We start from the raw sequence: 22,859 nt of genomic DNA, 5'->3' as shown, positions 1-22,859 counted from the left end.
CTTTATTCATACTTTCCCAAAACTTTACTGGTTTGTCCTGTCAATATTTATCCCACAGGGAGCCCAATTTAGATAAAAGTAATAGGTGAAAATAAAATCAGAGAAATTAAATAATTATTTTTTTAAATTCGAGGTCAAGATAATGTCCTCCATAATACAAAAGAGTAAAAAGTCAATAAAAAATGTGCTAGAACTTTTTTTTGCTCATGCCTTTGTTTTCTATATAATTCCCCTATGGTATCTAATGTTGTCCATATGTATAAATACTCTTACCATCTCTGATTTTATTTTCACTTTTATCTAAATTGGACTCCCTATGATATCACATTTCTTTTCATTTTCCCAATGGAAGTTCCATGTTCTCCGTGTGAGGGATGGTTTTCACTTGCAAAGTGATCACAAGCATAAATAAAGATTTTTTTAAGTGTTTTAAATTGAAGAAAAAATTTAAAAAGAGAGAAAAAAGTATTTTAAATTTTTTTCAAGACCTTGAACGAACTTGTCATGATGAATGTACTGTATTGACAGTATCTACAGAAAATCAACCTACGTCCCTCCGATGTTGGTTAGAAATGATGAGTGTGGAGAGACGGGGCTGCCATTTAAAGTGGTCATCTGAGCCACTTGAAAGTCTAACCATTTGCATTTACCCTTCTCAAATTTATCTTGAAAGTGAAGCTAACATGAAAATACAAAAGTAATGCCTTGCTTCAGTGATAATTATTTTATTTTATTTTTTAAAATCTAAAAAAAAACCTATGCACCTTTTAGGAGCATAACAAATTCTTTATTACATAAATATTTTGATTAAAGCAAGTGGTTTAAAATACTTTACCTAAGTAAGCATTCTATAACTATATTTATGTACAGGAATGAGCTTGCAATGTTACAAAAGTAAATAATTGTGTAGAAAACTGATGTAATAAACACACCTTGATTTGTACATGTTCCATTTCTGTTTAAAAAAAGCTAAAGTTTGTAAATTGTTAAGGTATGCCTTTCATTGAAGACCCTAAATATACCAGTTTCGAATTCCAAATTACTGCTGTGTTCCTTGATTACAAACTCATTTGCACAGGGTTAGCCTTGTACCAGTGTTTAAATATTCACAAATACCAACAGAAAAGTAAAGAATGCACAACTTCAACAATACAAACATTTTGAAACTCGACGGACCTTGACTGGAATACATGAATATTCTGCACAAACTCAAGGCTAACCCTGTGCAAATCAGTCTGTAATCAAGAAACACAGCAGTAATTTGGAATTCGAAACGGGTCTATTAGTCAGGAAAGAAGGGTGTAGTCACTCCTCCAAAAGGGTGTAAGCTTTTTTAGTTGCCAGAAATCCATCATTATATTTTAAAATTCTTAAATAGAATACTTATTACATAATTTTATGACATCTTATTGTAAAATACCTTGCATTATTGTTACCCTTCATTTCTTAAAATCCAGTAAAATTTTTGATTTTTCTGTCATGTCAATGAAGGGAGCAGGGCTTAAACAAATGACAAATGACAAGTGGTGATGAAATGGAATGAACAGGCAGGATTGGCAAAGCTCCACCCCCTCCATTGATTAACAGAACAAGTAAATCCCAGATTCAACTATTTTAAAAAGAAAGGCTTTTCCAACGAAGAAGACATTGCAGTATTATTATTTCTAAAATAAGCAATTTATGCACTTGTACCAAATTTACAGCTATTTTTAAAAAGGTTGGTTACAGCCATATGTGGTACTGCCAATGCCCTGGACTTAAGTGACTCTATTTCTCCAGTGTCGAAGATAGTCTAAAGCATTGATCCACCTGCGTATGAAAGGAAACTTGGTGACTTATGGCTAATTCAAGTCAAGTATGACCAGTATCTCTCATGTTTTGCTTGCAGGTCTAGGTGCCAACTACGCTCAAAACTCTGGCGATTCAAATTCTTTTAACTTAAAAATAAAGAATTTCAAGATAATTCTCAGCAGCGGTTGGGAAGTGAACTCTTTTGGATAGTATTTCACAATCATTCCTGAAAGCAGGTTCAAAATCTAATTTTTTACTGAATTTTTTTTTGGATATCGGAGTCAGTTGATTGGAGATTTGAACTCTCAGAATTACTGGTCACATTTGACATGGATTAGCTATTAAAAATATTTTACTAGGGTTCGTGCTGATGTAAGCACTTAAAATTCAAGGACTATTCAAGGAGTATACAAGGACCCAAAAATGAATTTTCAAGGAGTGTGTTCAGCTAACTATGCCAAGGCTTTACACGGTGGTTGCACATGGCGACTTTCAGATTTTCTGATCTTTCTGACTAGATCTATTTCAGAACCATGCAAGTAACGATCAAAGCAAAAATTCAAGGAGTTTTCAAGGAGTTTAAGGAGTAGCACGAACCATGTTTTACACTCATTTTCATGATCCATCATCAACACATTTCAAGATGCCTTGGCCAGTACCTTATTTTTTCTTCTTCGTCATGAGCCATCAATTCATAAACTCTTCCAGGAATGATTACATCAAATAACGCATTGTTCACATCTTGTTCATCGGGTGCTTTGTCTTGTACGGCAATTATGATGTCTAGGTCAATAAACCTGTGTGGAAAAATAATAGGCCATAATCATGAACGGGTGACAGCAATGCAAGGCGAGATGATGATCATGTTAATCATAGCAAATGATGACTGACGGTGGTGGTATTTATAATGATGATGATGATTGTGTGCCAGTGGTAGGTGGTAATGATCAAGGTGATGATTGTGATTGTAATGATGATGATAGCTGGGGTGATGATGGTGGCATCTGATGATAATTACCATCTAATACAGGATTCGTGCTGAGGTAACCACTTAAAATTCAAGGGCTATTAAAGGAGTATGCAAGGATCCAAAGGTTAATTTTCAAGGAGTATGTTCAGCTGACTATATATGCCAAGGTTTTACACAGTGGTTGCACATGCCCGACTTTCAGATTTTCTGATCTTTCTGACTAGATCTATTTCAGAACCATGTAAGTAATTATCAAAGCAAAAATTCAAGTTTTCGAGGAGTTTCGCTAAAATCATGAAATTCAAGAGCTTTTCAAGTGCCCTTGAAAGTGTGAAATAAATTCAAGGAGTTTAAGGAGTAGCACGAACCCTGCTAATATGTTGATGATAATGATGAAGATGGTGATTGATAATGACGACTATGATGATAATAATATTGACGATGATGATGAAGGTGTTGATGATATTGACAATGATGATGATGATGGTGTTGATGATATTGACAATGATAATGATGAAGGTGTTGATGATGTTGGCAATAATGATGATGATGAAGGTGTTGATGATATTGACAATAATGATGATGGTGTTGATGATATTGACAATAATGCTAGTGATAATAATTATGATCAGTAACAGTTTGAAAACTAAAGAAAAACATCAAACTGACCCCCTTGGTTGTTCATTATCATTTTTCTTGTAGTAATAAAGTCTTCCTCGTTGATCCGTTGCAAACCATCTCCTTCTCCATCGCTTTCCTGTTAGTCCCTTAACACCTCGTTTACACAGCCACCCTCGCACTTGAGCAACCTTTGTGGCAGAATGAAATTAGTAACAATAACTTCATAACAACAGGTGGTTCATCAGTAATGCAATGAGATGTGGAGAATTTTAAAAAATTAAGGGGGCTCTACTCCCCCCCTTCCCCTCCCCCCCCCCTAACCCTTGTGCCCCATACTCCCTACACTATGCTCTGCTTCTTGTGCATAAATTAATACACAGGATTAATGCTACGATCAACAACTGACCCATACTCCCTATGCTATGCTCTGCTTGTTGTGCATACATTAATACACAGGATTTATGTTACAATTAAACAACACCTTGATTAATCCATGCCCCGTACTCCCTACCCTATGCTATACTTCTTGTGCATACATTAATACACAGGATTTATGTTACAAACACACAACACCTTGATTAATCCTTGCCCCATACTCCCTACGCTATGCTATACTTCTTGTGCATACATTAATACACAGGATTTATGTTACAAACACACAACACCTTGATTAATCCTTGCCCCATGCTCTCTACCCTATGCTCTGCTTCTTGTGCATACATTGATACACAGGATTAATACTACAAACACACAACACCTTGATTAATCCATGCCCCATACCCCCTACCCTATGCTCTGCTTGTTGTGCATACATTAATACACAGGATTTATGTTATAAACACACAACACCTTGATTAATCCATGCCCCATACTCCCTACCCTATGCTCTGCTTCTTGTGCATACGTTAATACACAGGATTTATGTTATAAACACACAACACCTTGATTAATCCTTGATGAACATGCATTATTACTGCTATTAATTTTAATCGATACTTATAGTTAATAATTAGCATATTGAGTATTGATAAATAAATGCACATTGGCAATAGCTAACAAGCAAGCCAAGAGGAAAATGTTTATTGTCGTAAATTCAGGATGCATATGACTCTTTCATTTTCTAAAAGCAGCCTGACACGTACCTTTAGATTTTCACTATTGATTTCAGTTGGTTGTTTTTGCTTTTTCCTCTAAATATTGCAATAATCAAGTTAATGATTAAATTAAAGTAGTTTCCAATTAGCAATATTATCACATCAGATAGCATTTACCTGTAGCAATATTAGTAATTAGTAAATGTTTCAGCTAATAACAGCATTTCCATGATTATATACATGTAATTAAGTTATATGGTAAGGTAAATGTATAGTAAAGCACCTTTGATTATATCAATTTAGTAAAAATACGCAGGTGATTATAGAAAATCTTGCGTGCTGATTGGTCAAGAAACTCACACTATCACATGATAAGCACCTCGAAGGAAAATCCAAAATGGAGGCCAGTCACTTTGTTGTTGTTACCGAGAAAAAATGCCTTTTATCTTCTTTTTTTTCTTCTTTTTTTGAAAGAATTCCCTGTGTATTTATACTAAAACAATTATTTGCCTCAGGCTCAGTGATTATTGGGGAATATTTACCTCGCCGCTCGAAGACTCGCATCTCGGTAAATATTCCCCGATAATCACTTCACCTTTGGCGAATAATTGTTAAATATTAGAAAGGGCACTATATAAATCATTATTAATAATCATTATCAGTCATTTTGTACTCGATGAATGACCAGCTGACAGCTGTTGATTGACAATCGAGTGACCGCCGACTGATTATTGGTCAACGCTTCACCAACCCTTCACCACTCATTCAATCAACACCTTATGATTACCATAAGTCAAGGGCGGATCCAGGGGGGCAAAGGGAGGCTGAAGAGCCCCCCTTCAGCAGGAAAAAAACGATGCTTTTTTATATTGTTTTCCATTGTGTTGATGGAAGAAACTCAATTAGCCCCCCCCCCCCCCTAAAATTTTGGCTGGATCCGCCCTTGTAAGTTTCCATATTTCTACGTTTTAATGGATAAAATAGTTAGGTACTAATACAACCTTATCATGAAATGATGAATACCTGTATTTTACTTGCAGTCTTGTGTTTTTCAAGCTTTTTATTCTCTCTTGACTCAAATTCATTGATCTGAAGAAGGAAAAAATGAATTTTTGAGCACACTGTTTTAGTCTGATGATGATGGTGACTGTCAAAAGGTAAATAAATTGATTGTACAGTTAGTGTATGGCCTAATTTGATTATCTATTTCATTAAAAAAATGAAAAGTTCCTAATCTCACATCACGAGACCTTTTACCCAACGTCTCTAGACAAGAGACAGAATTGGCGACAAGCCAATTACCATACCTTGGTTCTCAGATCCTCTACCAGCAGTTGTAACTCACAAATCTCAGCTTGTAAATCATCCTTTTCTTTGTGTAGCTGCACTATCTCTTGTCCCAGAACTTTGCTGCCATCTCTTAGCTCTTGGTTTTCAACTTCAAGTTTCCTTAAAAGAAAAACAAAATTGCATTGGCGTGATTTTGGAAAGCTGTCGAGTTAGCAGAAATAGGAGATAGTACCTTTATAGACAATCTGTAAGAAGTGTTCCATCTCTATACCTTCCCCCCCTCCCCCAGCCCAAAACATGCACAAACACAAGAACAGAAACATTAATTAATAATGCTTAAGATAGGCCTCCCTGGTCCCAGAGGCTCCGTGATTTTTCTCCAGGTATATATTTTGCGGCTCAAAATATATGTGGCCGGGCAAAAAATCGTCGAGCCTCTGGGACAAGGGTAGCCTCGTAGAGGGAGGAAAACAGAGAATCCAGAGCCATGAAAACCCTCAAATCAAGGGAGGGATCAGACCAAACAAACTTTACTCACATGTGATGGCAAATCCAGAAATCAAACCAGGGACCCCAGAGGTGAGAGATGAGTGCGCTAAGTCAGCTTTGAGCCTCTCAATTCCCTTACACATACCTCATTTTAAGTTCTTGTTGTTTGAAATTAACATTGTTCATCCATTCCTGCATCCTGTGGGATTCCTGTTGTGGTAAGGATTTATCTTCATCAATCATTACCTTATGGCTAAAAAATGCCAAAATTTACATCTAGGCTTTTCAGAAATTATTTTTACCTTTATGTCGTCCAAACCAGATGAAAAGTGTATATCTGGTAAGGTTTCAGATCTTGCTAACTATGGGATGACAACAAAAAACAGTCATTAATTTAAGCATTCATGATTAATGGGGAAGGGGTGTGGGAGGGGTAGGGGAATTGGAGTGAGGGCCACTCATTTTTTCAGTCAAATTTTAGGGGGGCTATCAAAAAATGGGGGTCATTTTATAATTATGATTATCTGAAGATGACTTCTGCTCAGGTTGTCGAAACGACAGTCACCACCAACAACTCTTTCTCAAGACTACACTCACACGGACGATCACATTTCACACCAAACTTCAACACCTGGGTTCAAACCATTTACTCTTAATCATAACTATACTAAGTAGAATTAATATATTGATTATTAATTCTACTTATCTGAAGTGGGGCAGCATTAAGTCTTAAGGTCTATTTTATGTGACAGAGTCAAAAGACACTATTTTGGACAGTAATTATTTAGTCATAAATCTATATTTTTAATTAGGAATGCCTCGTGTACACATAGGAATGTAATTCTTTAGTTAACTGTTTGCGTGGAAAATGCGTAAGCAAGAAATAATTTCCGTACGTAATTACATTACAGTGAGTCATGCCTAGGTTTGGCGCTTGTTTACGTAAGTTCGTGTTTGGGACATCCTGTTTGCGCCTAGGGCGTGCAACATTGCATAGGATGTGTAAGGTCTTAAGAATGCAGGTTTTTCCATAAAAATAGGCCCAAACTAAGCTTAAATCAGTGTAGTAAAAGTTCTTGAAGACGTTGCACATATCAAGACAAGGAATTCTCTACGATGTAAAGAGATATCCTGTAATCTCGTTCCCGTTTTTTTTTCATGTATTGTAAAGTTGTGTGAATTTTTCAATAAATTCTTTTGTCAAAACCACTTGCAATCTGATTCATAGCTGAGCGCCTTGCCGCCGGTTACATTTTTGGTGTCAGAAGTGGGATTGCAAGAAAGTTGACATTAGTAGTTACTGATTATTTACCAACGGGAACGAGACTGAAATCATGGCAGAAGAAGCTGTGGCTGCACTCACAGAGCAATTGGCTGCACTCAAGGCACAGCTGGATGGCATGCAGGCTGAAGGAGGACCCCCTGCCCAACCTGTTCCTGCACCAGTGGTAAAAGTGACAGTGCCAAGGGAGAAGAAGCTGAGGAAGTATGCTGGTGGCAGAGACGACAAGGTGCTTGAAGACTGGATAGCGGATGCACAGAGGTCTGTGGCTGCCCAGAAGTTAACTGATCAAGAGGCGGTGGATTTCCTGTACCATAGCTTAGAAGGAGCGGCTCGAGATGAAGTTCGACTAAGGCCTGCGGATGACTGGACAGACCCGGAGGGTTTCTTCAGGATTCTGAGAGACGTCTTCGGAGAGAAGCTCACCAAGACCCAGCTTCTCCAGAGGTTTTTCGCCAGAAAACAAGGTGACAGGGAGCCCATCCAGGACTTTGCCCATGCCCTGATGTCGATGGCGGAGCACATAACCAGAGTACACGTAGGAGCTCTGGAAAACAAGGACCAGAACCTCAGAGACACATTCGTTGAGAACTTGCGTGACAACCTGTTGCGCAGGGATCTCCAGCGCTATATCAGAGAACATCCCGAGAAGACCTTCAACGAGGTGAGGCAAGAGGCCTATCGTAGCTCGGAAGACACAGATAGAGGAGCACATCGCCATGCAGCAGCCAAGGAGGTGTTGGTGGAGAGCAACCAAGTAAATGCCATCCAAGAGCTTACAGCAGGACAAAAGGCCCTGGTGGAGAGGCTCATGCAGCAACAAAAATTGCTGGATGAGCAACAGAAGCTGCTAACCCAACTTACCATGAAGTTAGCAAGCCCATCACCACCACGAAGTCCCCCACGTGGTCCGAGGAGATGTTACAACTGCCACGAGCTTGGACATCTTCGGCCGAACTGCCCAAAGCCCCTGAAAGACAAGGCACCAGCAGCACCACAGAAGGAGTCAAACTCCAGCTCTCCACGGCAGTGAGCCACGCCGTGGAGAGGAACTGTAGTGGCTCTAATTCTCTTTTTCAGAACGAAAAGTTTGTCGGGACAAGTCCCACAGTGGTGGCGAGGATTGGCGGAGTACCTGTGAAAAGCTTAGTGGATACGGGCTCCATGGTTACCCTCATCACCGAGTCGTTCTACAGGGAAAAGCTACAGCCAACCCTAGGAGACCTACACCCTGAAACAAGATTACTGCAGCTGCGAGGAGCTAACGGTTTGGACATCCCTTACATTGGATATATCGTCGCTACAGTAGAGATCGGAGGAGTGGTGGTCCCTGGGTGCGGCATCTTCATCACGAAGGACACAGCAGCCACTACAGTAATGCAGAGGAGGGTACCTGGCCTACTGGGAACCAACGTTCTTGGGCAGGTGCCCCAATACCAACAGATCCTGCAAGATGAAGAGAAGAAGAGTAAACGTAAAACTGGGTTCGTGAAAGTAGCCGGCTCAGACAAAGTCTGGGTCCCTGCTTTTACGGAATCTGATGTCTTGGTCACAGGCCCATCATGGGGCACTGATGCTGTGATCGAACCCCTTGGTGTACCAGTAGAAGGAAACCTCACCGTGGCCAGTACTCTCGTGGATACTACCAAGACGTGTTACTATGTCAGAGTTGCCAACCAGACGGCAAAGGACATATGGCTGAAGCCGAAGACGCGGATTGGAATTGTGCGAGAGGGAGAGATGGTCAAGAGAGGAGAGCAGTTGGAGTTCCTACACGAGAATAACATGGTGACAGTGTGCTGTAACCTTAGTGCTGACCCTCAGATGCCACCCCAACGGGAAGCTGTGGGCAAAGTACGTTGGCAAAGGATACAGACACCCCCTCACGGGATTACCCTGGAACATTTCCCCGGAACGGAACTTCAGAGGGAGAAAGCTCTCCAGATGTTCGAAAGAAATGAAGAGGTGTTCGCTTCATGTAAGGAGGACCTTGGCTGTACAAAGACAACATATCATCGCATCTACACAGACGATGATGTGCCTGTCACAGAGCGTTACAGAAGGATTCCTCCAAACCAATACCAGGAGGTGCAACAGCATCTACAAGACTTGCTAGAAAAAGGAGTGATATGTCCAAGTGAGAGTAACTATGCCTCCCCAATAGTGCTTGTACGAAAGAAGTCTGGAGCCTTGAGGATGTGCGTCGACTACCGGAAGCTGAACCAGAAAACCAAGCGTGATCAGTACCCCCTACCAAGGATAGAGGAATCACTGGAGGCACTGCGTGGCGCAAAGTACTTTTCCACCATAGATCTGGCATCAGCCTACAATCAAGTTGAAGTCCATCCTGATGATCAGCACAAGACTGCGTTCACAACGCCCATGGGTTTGTTTCAGTACACTCGGATGCCGTTTGGACTACAGAATGCCCCAGCGACCTTCCAAAGGTTGATGCAAGGAGTCTTCCGAGAGGACATACTTCGCACCCTGATGGTCTACCTGGACGACATCATAGTCTTCTCATCCACCATTGAAGAACATCTTGAGCGGTTGGAAACGGTATTCAGTAAGCTGAAGCATCATGGATTAAAGGTTGAACCAACCAAGTGTCAACTCTTCAGAGATCGGGTGTCCTATCTGGGGCACGTGGTCTCTGCTGACGGTGTCGAGACAGACCCTGAAAAGACAAAGGCAGTTAACGAGTGGCCAGTTCCCCAGACAGTGCGCGATGTGCGATCATTCCTTGGTTTCGCATCTTACTACAGAAGATTTGTCCCCAAGTTCGCTCAAGTGGCAGGTCCGCTGCACAAGTTAGTTGCTGAGCTCGGGAGCGGAGGAAGTAACAAGACCACCCGGAAGCAGATTGGAGTACTGTGGACAGAAGAGTGCCACAAGAGCTTCAACAAGTTAAAGAATCTACTAACCTCAGCACCAGTACTGGCCTACCCGGACTACACCAAGCCCTTCATCCTAGAGACGGACGCGTCCAACGAAGGATTGGGAGCCGTGCTGTCCCAAGAACAGGACGGAAGAGTCAAAGTGATCGCTTATGCCAGCCGAGGCCTGAGAGGTGGAGAGCGAAACATGGAGAACTACTCATCAAGGAAGCTGGAACTACTAGCCTTGAAGTGGGCTGTATGTGAGAAGTTCAGGGAGTACCTGCTGGGATCGAAGTTTGTTGTCTACACAGACAACAACCCGCTGACATACCTACAGTCAAAGAGTAAGCTGAAAGCTGTGGAGCAGAGGTGGGCTGCAGAGTTAGCAAACTTCAACTTCACCATCAAGTACCGCCCTGGACGTCACAACCAGAATGCAGATGCTCTAAGTCGCATCAACCGAGATGAAGAACCAACCACAGTTGAAGTAAGAAGTACACTAGCCTATTCTACCAATACTACAGACCTACCAGAAGAGGTACGTCAACATTTGATGGTATCAGCAGCGTTCATAAGCAACACAGAGACAAGTGCGCTGGAGGAGCAAGCAACCTCATTCCCAACCACACCTCTCACAGAGATCCAACGACTACAGCAGGAGGACCCATGTATCAGTCGTCTCCTCCACTACCGAAACCTTGGACGTCGGCCAAGTAAAAGGCAAAGCCAACAAGAGACAAGGGATACAAGGAAGTTGCTTAGTCACTGGAACAGGATTGAGGAAAGCCATGGAGTTCTCTACTGCCGTACAGGAGTCGGACAGGGAAGTGAGCTTCGGTTACTGCTACTCCCCACATCAATGAAATCACAAGTACTGAAGGGTGCGCACAATCAATGTGGACATCAAGGACAAGACAGGACAGAACAGCTCTTGAGGAAAAGATGTTGGTGGCCCGGTATGCAAGGAGATGTGAAGCAATGGATCTCAAATTGTGAAAGATGTGTCATTGCCAAAGGATCCTACCTTCCAGTCAAGACGCCGATGGGCAGCCTACTAGCTACTAGGCCATTGGAAGTGCTAGCGATGGATTTTACCTTGCTTGAGCCTGCAACAGATGGAAGAGAAAATGTCCTCGTGTTAACAGATGTGTTCACAAAGTTTACAATTGCTGTACCTACCCGTGATCAGAAAGCTACAACCGTAGTCAAGACCCTGATTAAAGAATGGTTCCTTGTGTATGGAATCCCCCAAAGAATACACTCTGACCAAGGCAAGTCATTTGAGGCAGAACTAGTCAAGGAGTTGTGTGCAGTGTATGGAATTAAGAAGTCAAGGACAACCCCCTATCATCCTCAAGGAAATGGGCAGTGCGAAAGATTCAACCGTACACTACATGAGCTTCTAAGAACTCTACCAGCAGAAAAGAAAAGAAGGTGGCCTGAACACCTGAAAGAGTTATGTTACGCCTATAATGCTACGCCACATGCAACGACTGGATACTCACCCTTTTACCTGATGTTTGGTCGAGATGCCAAGCTACCTTTGGACATTCTACTTCCTGATGATGACAGACAAGTGACAGTAGACAACCAGCAATGGATTACCAAGCACCAGACTCGTCTACGAGAAGCTTATACCACTGTGACACAAAACTTGAAGGAAGCTGCTACCATCAGAAAGAAGATCCATGACCAGAAGAGCAGAGCACTGGCCGAACCACTACAAGTTGGAGAGCGAGTACTCCTTCGCAACCGTAAAGTCAGAGGAAGAAACAAGATTCAAGATAAATGGGACAACCAAGTGTACAAAATCGTCGAACGAAGAGACAACAATACATATGTCGTTGAAAGAGCTGATGGACATGGAGGAGATAAAGTTGTTAGTCAAGGAGAAATGCAAGTGTGTCCAAGACCAATGCTGGAGATACGAGGACGACACAGGCAAGCTGACAGGTCTAGACAAACATGTACTGCATCGCCAGAATCATCAGATGAAGACGATGACATTGGAGGAATGACAATCGCCTTTCAACCAATGACAGAACCAGCTGAACCTGATGATGATGATGATAGTGACGATGCGTCTGAGGAAGAACTGGCTGCACCTGTACTCCGACGTTCCACAAGGACAACGGCAGGCCAACACAGCAACCTCTATAATCTTCCAAGATCCGCACTTCAGCACTGACGAGTCCACCTGCGTATCATTGTTCCTGAATTTGCTCGAGGACGAAGCAAACAAAAAGGAGGGGCAAGTGTGACAGAGTCAAAAGACACTATTTTGGACAGTAATTATTTAGTCATAAATCTATATTTTTAATTAGGAATGCCTCGTGTACACATAGGAATGTAATTCTTTAGTTAACTGTTTGCGTGGAAAATGCGTAAGCAAGAAATAATTTCCGTACGTAATTACATTACAGTGAGTCATGCCTAGGTTTGGCGCTTGTTTACGTAAGTTCGTGTTTGGGACATCCTGTTTGCGCCTAGGGCGTGCAACATTGCATAGGATGTGTAAGGTCTTAAGAATGCAGGTTTTTCCATAAAAATAGGCCCAAACTAAGCTTAAATCAGTGTAGTAAAAGTTCTTGAAGACGTTGCACATATCAAGACAAGGAATTCTCTACGATGTAAAGAGATATCCTGTAATCTCGTTCCCGTTTTTTTTTCATGTATTGTAAAGTTGTGTGAATTTTTCAATAAATTCTTTTGTCAAAACCACTTGCAATCTGATTCATAGCTGAGCGCCTTGCCGCCGGTTACATTTATTACCTTTCTATCGGGAAAAACAAACTTGTATTCTTGATTCTCGTTTTCTACTTCTAATGGTGAATTAGTTTTAGTGCTACTTGAATCTGTTGCATGCTCTGGTTGGTCTTCTTCTTCCTCTTCAAACAAAGCACTCAAGACTCTCGTTTTAGTTACTCTATTCACTGAGCACTCTGGCAAAGGAGGGGGTGGAGCTGGCATATCTTCTTCATTTTCCATTTCTTTCCCATTTGAAATATCAGGAGATTTGCGAGATTCTACAAAAAAACAAAATTAACTGAATTTATACTTTGTATGCATGATTACTAGTGGTTACTAGTTGGGAGTCCTGCATGTGTTGGTGTGTTGTATACAAGTGAATAAGAAGAAAACTGAGTAAAAAATTACTGTTTTGTGTTATATATGTAGAAAATATGCATTGAGTTTCCTGTGGTACAGACATGTGCTGTAAGAAAGAGAATAAAGAGTTGAAGACCACGTGCAGTTTAGTTCAAGTTTCTAGTACTTTATTCCTAGATTAAGTACCTTTTCCCAGGGATAAAACATTTTGTTCATTACAGTAACGCTATCTTCATTGCTTGGCGCTGATCAAGACAACAGTTGCAACATATAATACATATAACATGGAAATCAAGCAACTTAATACGCTGCCGTCAATCAAATACACAGTTACCTTCTTAGGCCCTGTCCGTGCTTTTTTGCGGATACGGGTTGTGTGCACACGTGTCCGGAAATTTTTGTATCTGTATCCAGAAATTTTCGAAAACGGTCTCCAGAGTGGAAATTTTCAAATACGCTCCGAATACAAATACGTGTGGACAGTCGTATCCGCAAATTTTGGAATACGCTGACATAAACACGATTTTGCGCATACTCAATAAGAAAAACTATCCGTCAAAGGAACTAGGCACTAGTGTGCATCAGGGCGGATAAAGAAATTTCCGGATACGTGTGGACAGTGAAAACGATTCGAAAACCATTCGAATATGCTGCGTGTGGATGCGAACATTTTTGTATCCGCAGAAAAAAAAAACTTGCAGATACAAAAATTTCCGGATACATGTGGACGGGGCCTTACAGTCCTATGTACCTTTATGTGAATTGAACTCTAACAATATATTTGATTGATAGAAGTATATATCATCCGATCTCCATGCTATGTCTGTTTGGATCAGTGCATGGGTAGTTGCAATGAAAACAGTGATAGTTAGTGATAGTTCATTCAAAATCCATTACTTTCTTCTGGATATTGCTCATGTTTTTCTGCAAGAGGATTTCCAACCATAGCAATATGGTACTCCTTGTATTCCAGGGTTTTCATATCTTCAACAAAGTTAGACCAGGATCTGGAAATGAAATTAACATAAGGTTTATTAACATTAACATCTGGAGTGAATAAATTTCTGACTGGTCTCTTTTGGGGGTGACCCTGGAAAGCAGATGAAAGGAAAGCTGTTTTCTCAGGCTAATTCTGGACTAAAAAAAAGACTTCACCAACCTTGTTATCTTGTCTTCAAATCATTCTTCCACTTTTGAATCATTCCTTTTCACTCTCCCAATCATTTATTTTCCGTTCCCATTTTACTATTCACCTTATCATACATTTGTTTAATTACTCACACTAGTCATCTATCTCCCAATTAATTAATACACTCATTTATTATTCTGTTAAATTTAATGGTTCATTTATTCTTATATGAATTACGCACCTAAATATTTTTTCATCATTGATTTTTACAATGGACCTCAAACCCAAGGCACCATTACCATGATTGAATGGGAGGCTAAGTGGAGAAATAGTCAACATGGCTTCTGCAATACTTACTTCCTTGATTGACTTTTCTTTTTTGCAGAAATAGCATCATTTTCGTCATCACTTAAGTCTGTCAATTCTGATAGTCGCTGTTTGAATTCAGTGTCACTGATGTGACTGAAATTACTCTCCATATCATCTTCACTAATGGAAATAATGAATGAATTATTAATATTAGGTAATAAGTTTATAGCTGCTATAGTAAATCAATATGCCGTGATTCTTTATTTTGTCTGTTTCGTATATTATTTTGTAGTTTATTATATCTTTATTTTGAGGTAAAGCTTTGTAAATAAATATAAAATAGGACCTTTTCTGAATCCAACAAAAATAAAGAAAATGAATCATAATGCCAGATGATGTGCGATGATGATGATATGTAATGATAATGATGATGATGTGATGATGATGTGATGATGATGATGCATGATGATGATGATATGCAATGATAATGATGATGATGATGATGCATGATGATGATGATATGCAATGATAATGATGATGATGTGATGATGATGATGATGATGATATGTAATGATAATGATGTGATGATGATGATGCATGATGATGATGATATGCAATAATAATGATGATGTGATGTGATCATGCATGATGATGATGATATGTAATGATAATGATGTGATGATGATGATGGTGATATGTAACAATGATGATGATGATGCATGATGATGATGATGATATGTAATGATAATGACGATGATAATGATTATGATGATGCTACTTCACTAATGCAAATAATTAAAGAATTATTATAATTAGGTAATAAGTTTATAGTTGCTATAGCAAATCAATACAAAATATGATCTTTTCTGAATCTAACAAAAATAAAGAAAATGAATCATAATGCCAGATGATGATGATGCATGATGATGATGATATGTAATGATAATGACGTGATGATGATGATGCATGATGATGATGATGCATGATGATGATGATATGTAACAATAATGATGATGATGATGATGATGCATGACAATGATGATATGTAATGATAATGGTGATGATGTGATGATGATGATGCATGATGATGATGATATGTAATGATGATGATGATGATGCATGATGATGATGATATGTAATGATAATGATGATGATGTGATGATGATGCATGATGATGATGATATGTAATGATGATGATGATGATGTATGATGATGATGATATGTAATGATAATGATTATGATGTGATGATAATGATGCATGATAATGATGATATGTAATGATAATGATGATGTGATGATGGTGATAATTATTTACTGATATCTATTGCAGCTATAACTCACTATGTAGACCCCTGTTTAAGAAATTCACATCTTATTTTAGCACCAAGTTTTGCAAGTAAAACTTTCTTGGACTGAGGCTTGAATTCCATCTCAAGATCAAACCTTTATGGATACAAATGAACACAAGGCTCAGTGAGTAACATAATATTCATAGCTCAGACTCAGACCATAGTGAACTAATTGCCGTTATAGTAGTTTTCCTAATGAAATTAAAATCTTGTCCCACAAACAATTACACAGTATCTGTTTTGAAGAGTACTACCAGCTGAGGATTATGAGGCAATTTTATATTCTGTTCGCAGGAAAGTAATTAACTATTAAAACACTTATTATCAATTTTCTGCAATCAGATATTCTAGATAATTTGTTAAGCTTGTGGAGCATAGCAACAGTAACTAAGGGGAGTCAGAACAATGAATCCAAATTTCAAATTTCCTTTTTCATGTGGAATGAAATTTATAGTTAAGTAAAATTTATTCATTTAAAGCATTTCTTACTCAGTTGTAACTGGAGATGCAAAATCTGCTATGTCACAGGAGAATATAGCAAGCTTTTTTCTTTCTTCGTCTACCACCTTACAGCATAATAACAAAATAATATAACAATAGAAAAGAAAAAAAGAAAAAGAAATGATGAGAAAAAAACAAAATGAATAAATGAAATGAATAAATATGAATGAATAACGGAGGGGAAACAAGGAAATAATCTTAATGCAGGTAATGGCTTAAAAAATACAATTTATGTAATATATACAGTATGAGTGGCCATGTTGTATCCGATATACAAACTCGAGGAGTAGCCGAGCGTATGTATATCGGATACAACACGGACACGAATACCGTATATTACTTATCAAATGTCTAGGTTAGTTCCTTTGTGTTTCACTCAAATTTTCAAAATTAAAGTGAATCTGGCCAAGAAAATCCAACTCAAAGTTTATGCAAATGAACACAATTTTGTATCATATTTACAACACTTTTCACGGTCGTGATTTCTGTTGTTTCCCTCATGAATTTTTAATAAGTTTGATAAATACTGATACAATAGATAAGAGTGGTAGAACTTACATGAGATTCCAAGACAAAAAAGTATTCCTTCTTCTTGAATTTCCCAGCGCCATCCTACAACAGGAATAAAAAAGATTCATACCATAATACAAGTGAAAAAAAAAACCCTTCATTTTGGTTTAAAAAAACTACAAGCTTAGTAGTGAAAGTAATAGAAAATTTTGTTGGATTTTTCAGGGTATCAATAAAATTTAGAGGTAAATAAGAAGGCACTTCACATTATTATCTGTATTAATTACCTTGTAAAGGGTTACCACAAGATGAACAGAGTTCGAAGGAGTCCATGCAGCATTGTAAATGAAATTGCCAGTGTTTGGATCTGTATACTCAGCTTTAACCTCTGGCTATACAGGAAAGACAGTTGAGAAATTACAATTTTATTTATTGAAATTATAGTGCAGATGATAAAACCATAAAAAATGCCGCATAGAGGCTATACACCATCACATGATGGCAGCCATGAAAGGAGGCAGGAACAAAAATTATTGATGGTTTTCAACCATTCCCAAGAATTAAATAACAAAAGATACGGCCGCCATGTTGGAGGATATAACAAAAGAATTCATTGACAATTTTTTTGTTAAGTTCCTCCAACATGGCCACCGTGAAAACCATCAATTGAATCTAGTCCAAACTGATTTACTATATATGAGAAAGAATTCAGTTTCCCAGGGGGAAAAGGATCTATTGATGTTCCTTCTGTTGTGGCCGCCATCATGGGATGGTGCAAAGCCTATATAGAAAAAAAAAAGAATTTTGCACTCTTAAAGAGTTTATTGGTAAAACTCAATCAATACAAAGCATTAGTTTACATTGAGGCCAAGAGACTTAAATTATATCTGTATAAAAATTAATTTATAAAATACTGTTTAATCAATCAGAAAAGAGGGCTTAAAATAACAGCCGGCAGTTATAATAATATTGTTCAGGCGATATTAGTTTTAGCTTAGTCATACCACAGGTAGCCCAAGCTTGGTTTCTGTGGTGTCATGTGATAAGGGAATGTATGGGAATGGTTCTTCAAAAATTTAAAGAAAATCATTGAAACGTGAAATAAAGCCTCAACATTTTACCTGATCATTGAGAAATAGCACTTCTTGGCTCTGTGTGGTTATTTTTTTGAATTTAACCCGTTTTAAGGATCTTTTCTCCCACCAGTAATGATCAGGTAAAATTTTGAGGCTTTATTTCACGTTTCAATGATTTTATTGAAATTTTTGAAGAATCCCCATACATTCCATTATAACATGACACCACAGAAACCAAGCTTGGGCTGCCTGTGGTCATACCTCATTTCTGACTAAAAGTTTCTGGTTAAAATGACCAGCAAGGCAAAGATTTGACTGGACAAGTCCCAGTTCCGGCCAGACATTGTCTGGCTATAAATATTAATGCTAAAAGCATAATTATCATAATTATTGGTAATAAAGATACTTCTTGTTGTTGTTGCTGTTGATGATGTCCAGCTGTTATTTTAAGCCCTGAGAGATACCATGTAAAATTTTGGGGGGAAACCTGTGAGCAGAGGTTATATTTTAATTTTCTCCCTCTGAAGGGCTGATCTGTCACCAGTCATGATGACAGAACAAATATTAGTTTTAGCTCAGTCATGCCTCATTTCTGGCTAAACGTAACTGTTCAAAATGATCAACAAGGCAAAGATTTGACAAGACAAGCCCCAGTTCTGGCTGGACATTATCCTATTAATATCTGGTCATTATTTTAAGCCCTGTAGATCACCTTGATTTTATCAAACGTCAGACAAGTATGAACCCCCTAATTAGAAGCTGGAAAATATTGTGTTTTTTTGTTTGGTTTGCTAGTGCAAAATCTTGACTTCCTCCTATAGCTAGGCTGGATATGAGCCCTTCCCTGACCTTAACCAAAACAAAATAAGAAATAATCTGGGGGTTTTGAGCCCCTCCCCCTCCAAACTATAAGCATATTCTTTTGTATACCTACCTTTTTCGATGTCTTTGATCTATGGCTTCTGAACCATAGAACAGTCAGATTACTTGGCTTTCTATATAAAGTATTCAAGTGGGATTATAATTAATATTGTAAAACAATGAATAACTACAATCAAAGCCAAAACAAAACAAAAATATAATAATAGCAGATTATAACTTATTCAATTACTACCCTACCCGGAAATATTAGTTTTATACCTTCAAAGAAGGAAAGGTTTTTACAAATATTAAAAGATGTCCGTCTTTCGAATTCAAACTAGTTCTTGTATTTTCCTACAGTGTTTTGGCTTGAACTTGCTCACTTGCTCACAAAAAGATATTCAAGGACTTCAAGCTTCAAACTACAGCACAGATAGCAAAGAATATAAAGAATAGATAGAGTAGAAATGCAAAGGAATACTTACAATTTGCTAGTACACTGTATATCCACGTATTCATAAGTCACTGTGAATCGAAATTTGAAGGCAAACTTCCCCTTGACTTGCTTTGCGATGCTCTTACGAACCCCTCGCAGGGCTCGCTGCGCCCCACTCATATTCACAGCATAGATATTCTACTGAAACTCGATTTGGTTAAGTCCTAGCGGTTATTCTGCGAACAAAACCAAAAAATATCATCCCAAATAAATTTTTACCTTCATGGCTTGAAAAGCGCGGCCGTAGTGACGACACGAAACAGGAAGCCCAAGACCTTTGGAACATCCCCGGATGTGTTTGGGAGTCCACTTGGAGTCAAGGAATGTGAAATGCTAGGGCGGCTGAGGGCGGCTAACCTTTAAGTCCTTTAACTTCCTTGATTTGGGAGTTTCGGAAAGTGAATGAATATTACTAAAGTATCTGAATTATGTGAGACTTGGTTGAAAAACGTTTAAGGTGACTGCCTACTTTTGGAAATTGATTTAAGCTTTTTCTAAAACTTCGATTTTCCGAATTGAAATTTAATGCTGATTCCAAATCTGGAAAGAAAAATAGGGTGTCCCGAGCTCGTTTTCGAGATAATCAGCATTTAATGGAAGCCTACGCACGAGCTTTTGGAGTAAAAGTTGCGCCACCGGAAGTGATTAGAAAAAAAATAAAGATTCATAAGATAATAGTTATTTGCAGACTATATGATTGCACGTACGAAGGCTAGTCAATCCTTCTACAATAATACATGGATATTTTCGACAAAAAGACAGAGAGATACATTGATTTGTCATATTTTGTAGTTTCGGTGCTCTTAAAAAATCTCATGAAGTCGAACAAAAATCCCTACAAAAATCTAATTTTTCACGTGTTCCTGATTTAAACTTTTCCTAAAATGTTGATATAACCTAGATTTTTAGGAGTTTTTTCGTATGAGCTATCAAAAAATATAGAGTCCCGTGCAAAATTTGAGGGTTTTGCCCTGTTGAAGCTGAAAACGCGTATGGTTCTTCAATAAAATCTTGTAGATTTTTCAGCGGTTTTTGAGCGCGCGCTCATCGTGGGCTCAAATCGAACGTTCAAAAGTCAAAAGTAGGCAGCCACCTTAAACTGTAAAAAGTTAACGCACTGGTGCATGCGTACGCTCGATTGGCAACTATTTGGTAAATACAAAGGCGGAAATGATAATAGAAATGAAATGTTTTCTCTCGCTTTTCTGTTGCACTTTTTCTGAACTTTGTGCTATAAAATTTCCTTTCGTTTCCCTGTTTACGTCGCTAACAAGCAATAAATTCATACATCATAATGAAACTGAGAGTCAGCGACACTGGTATTTTGCAAGCACCACATAGGCAGACACGCAAATTCAACGGGTCGGGCAGCTCTGGTACCCAGGGTGAAGGTCAGATGGATTTAATAAGATTTTAGATTGACCCTGGCGCTGTTGGGTTAGAACTGTACTTCGAGCGAAAAATTTAGACTTAACAACCTTATTTTAATGTAACTCAAGATAATTAGAGCAACTTGTCTTGCACTAAGCTTTTCTTAGTGTAGTTTACTTGGCCTTTTCAGTTGCAGATCCAGAACGATTTCAAGGGGATGGCTGTTACCTGTCAACTCCAAAAGGTCGTGGTCAACCAGCCGATCCAACTCTGGATCGTTTCTTGGCTTAAGGAGAAAGTATCTTCTCAATGAACTCAAAACAAAACAAAAACTTGCAGAAAGCGCATTGAAGTATAAACACAGGTAGCCCAATCCCTAAATACTGCTGTTTGAAAACTTTATCAACCTTTATGAGCACGAAGATAGTCAGACAGACAGACAGACAGACAGACAGACAGACAGACTTTTTTATTCGGTATCGTGTATAATAAAATACATTGACATTTTACCCGAATAAACATTAACGTATGAAAGTTATAATTGATGATTTATAGTAGTCTAGTAGTAGTCTCCATCTCATTACATCCCTGGGGGGGGGGGGGGGGGTGGTACTCCCATATACGGACTATACGGGGATGATCCGATAAAGAACTTTCTGCAGGTCATAGCACAGTTGGTGCAGGGTCAGGTTTAGTAAATTATTTACTTATTGATATATATATACTTTTTTTTTTCTATAGAATTTAAAACGTAGAATTTTTGCTTAAATTTGTTTCAAATGCCGGGGGCCTTAAGATTAGGACTCTGGAATTTGCATGGGCATTACAGCAAAAATCTTGGAAACAAATTGAAGCTAAAAGAGGTTAACAATATAATTAATAGTCATGATATTTTTGGCATTGTAGAAACACACGCCAGCCTTGATTCTGACTTGAAATTAGAAGACTATAAATACTATACAAAATGTCGTGACAAAACAGGAAACCGCCATGCTGGAGGAATAGCACTATATATAAACAATAGAATCAGCAAGGGCGTTTCCTATATACCGACGTCTAACCAAAATGTTATTTGGTGTAGAATAAGTAAAGACTTTTTTCATCTAACAAATGACATATACGTAGGCACAATTTACCTAAGCCCAAATAATTATGCAAAAGAGAATGATGAAGATATATTGCAGGATATAGAACTAGATATAATTAATTTTTCAACTAAAGGTGAAGTCATTCTACAAGGCGACTTTAATGCACGAACTGGGGAAATCCAGGAATACATAAATGATGATGACAGTAAGTACCTTAATTTACCTGATGATTATCTCATTGACAATCAAATGAAAAGGTACTCTAAAGACAAAGAGAACGTCGATAAAAGGGGTAAATGTCTAATAGATATTTGCACGGCTTGCAATTTACGAATCTTTAATGGAAGGGTTGTTGGTGACTTGACGGGCAAAAAGACTTGTTTTCGATACAACGGAAATAGTCTAGTCGACTATGTAATCGGGAGTACAAATCTACTTGAAAAGGCTCGATTTTTGAAGGTTAATCCACTAATGCCAGATCTATCCGATCATTGTCATATTTCTTATGGAATAGAAATCCAACTTTACCCCAAAAACAGTGGAAACAAAGAAAGAGAAGAAAATAGGGAATTTTCGACAATTTCTAGCTTAAAGTGGCATACTGGAAATATCGATAAATTACAAAACATTTTAAGCACTACAGAA

The 22,859-nt window shown here is 38.6% G+C and overlaps 1 protein-coding gene across 2 annotated transcripts; it reads right to left on the bottom strand.

Moving 5' to 3' along the window:
- Nucleotides 1-709: 709 nt before the first annotated feature.
- Nucleotides 710-20,010, bottom strand: LOC116303640 (uncharacterized). 2 transcript variants are annotated; one of them, XM_031713215.2, is made up of 17 exons: nt 19,745-20,010; nt 19,333-19,393; nt 17,610-17,714; nt 17,371-17,424; nt 16,801-16,877; nt 16,304-16,405; nt 15,011-15,142; nt 14,422-14,531; nt 13,189-13,442; nt 6,558-6,617; nt 6,401-6,465; nt 5,784-5,925; nt 5,500-5,565; nt 4,525-4,572; nt 3,431-3,570; nt 2,451-2,588; nt 710-1,809 (listed from the first exon to the last, which is right to left on the bottom strand). In XM_031713215.2, exons 1-17 carry the CDS (start codon nt 19,873-19,875, stop codon nt 1,758-1,760), a joined length of 1,737 nt encoding a protein of 578 aa, XP_031569075.2. In that variant the 5' UTR covers nt 19,876-20,010; the 3' UTR covers nt 710-1,757. The 2 variants fall into 2 exon arrangements, with proteins under 2 accessions (XP_031569075.2, XP_031569077.2); XM_031713217.2 differs by lacking the exon at nt 4,525-4,572.
- Between the last annotated feature and the right edge of the window lie 2,849 nt (nt 20,011-22,859).

This window comes from Actinia tenebrosa, unplaced genomic scaffold (genome assembly GCF_029948245.1).
Source record: "Actinia tenebrosa isolate PJP-AT-01 unplaced genomic scaffold, QUT_ActTen_1.0 PGA_scaffold5__44_contigs__length_20552954, whole genome shotgun sequence".
Lineage (NCBI taxonomy): Eukaryota > Metazoa > Cnidaria > Anthozoa > Actiniaria > Actiniidae > Actinia > Actinia tenebrosa.
Note: the sequence above shows the minus strand (reverse complement) of the source record. Positions and strands in the feature narration are given on the sequence as shown.

Bases quoted from the DNA above. Each gene is read 5' to 3' on its own strand.
- LOC116303640 (XM_031713215.2), bottom strand. From the start codon at position 19,875: ATGAGTGGGGCGCAGCGAGCCCTGCGAGGGGTTCGTAAGAGCATCGCA. The intron at 15,143-16,303 runs GTGAGTTATAGC...TATTTCCATTAG, and splicing joins CTTAAACAGGGGTCTACATA to TGAAGATGATATGGAGAGTA. The intron at 3,571-4,524 runs GTACGTGTCAGG...TCTGCCACAAAG, and splicing joins TCAATAGTGAAAATCTAAAG to GTTGCTCAAGTGCGAGGGTG.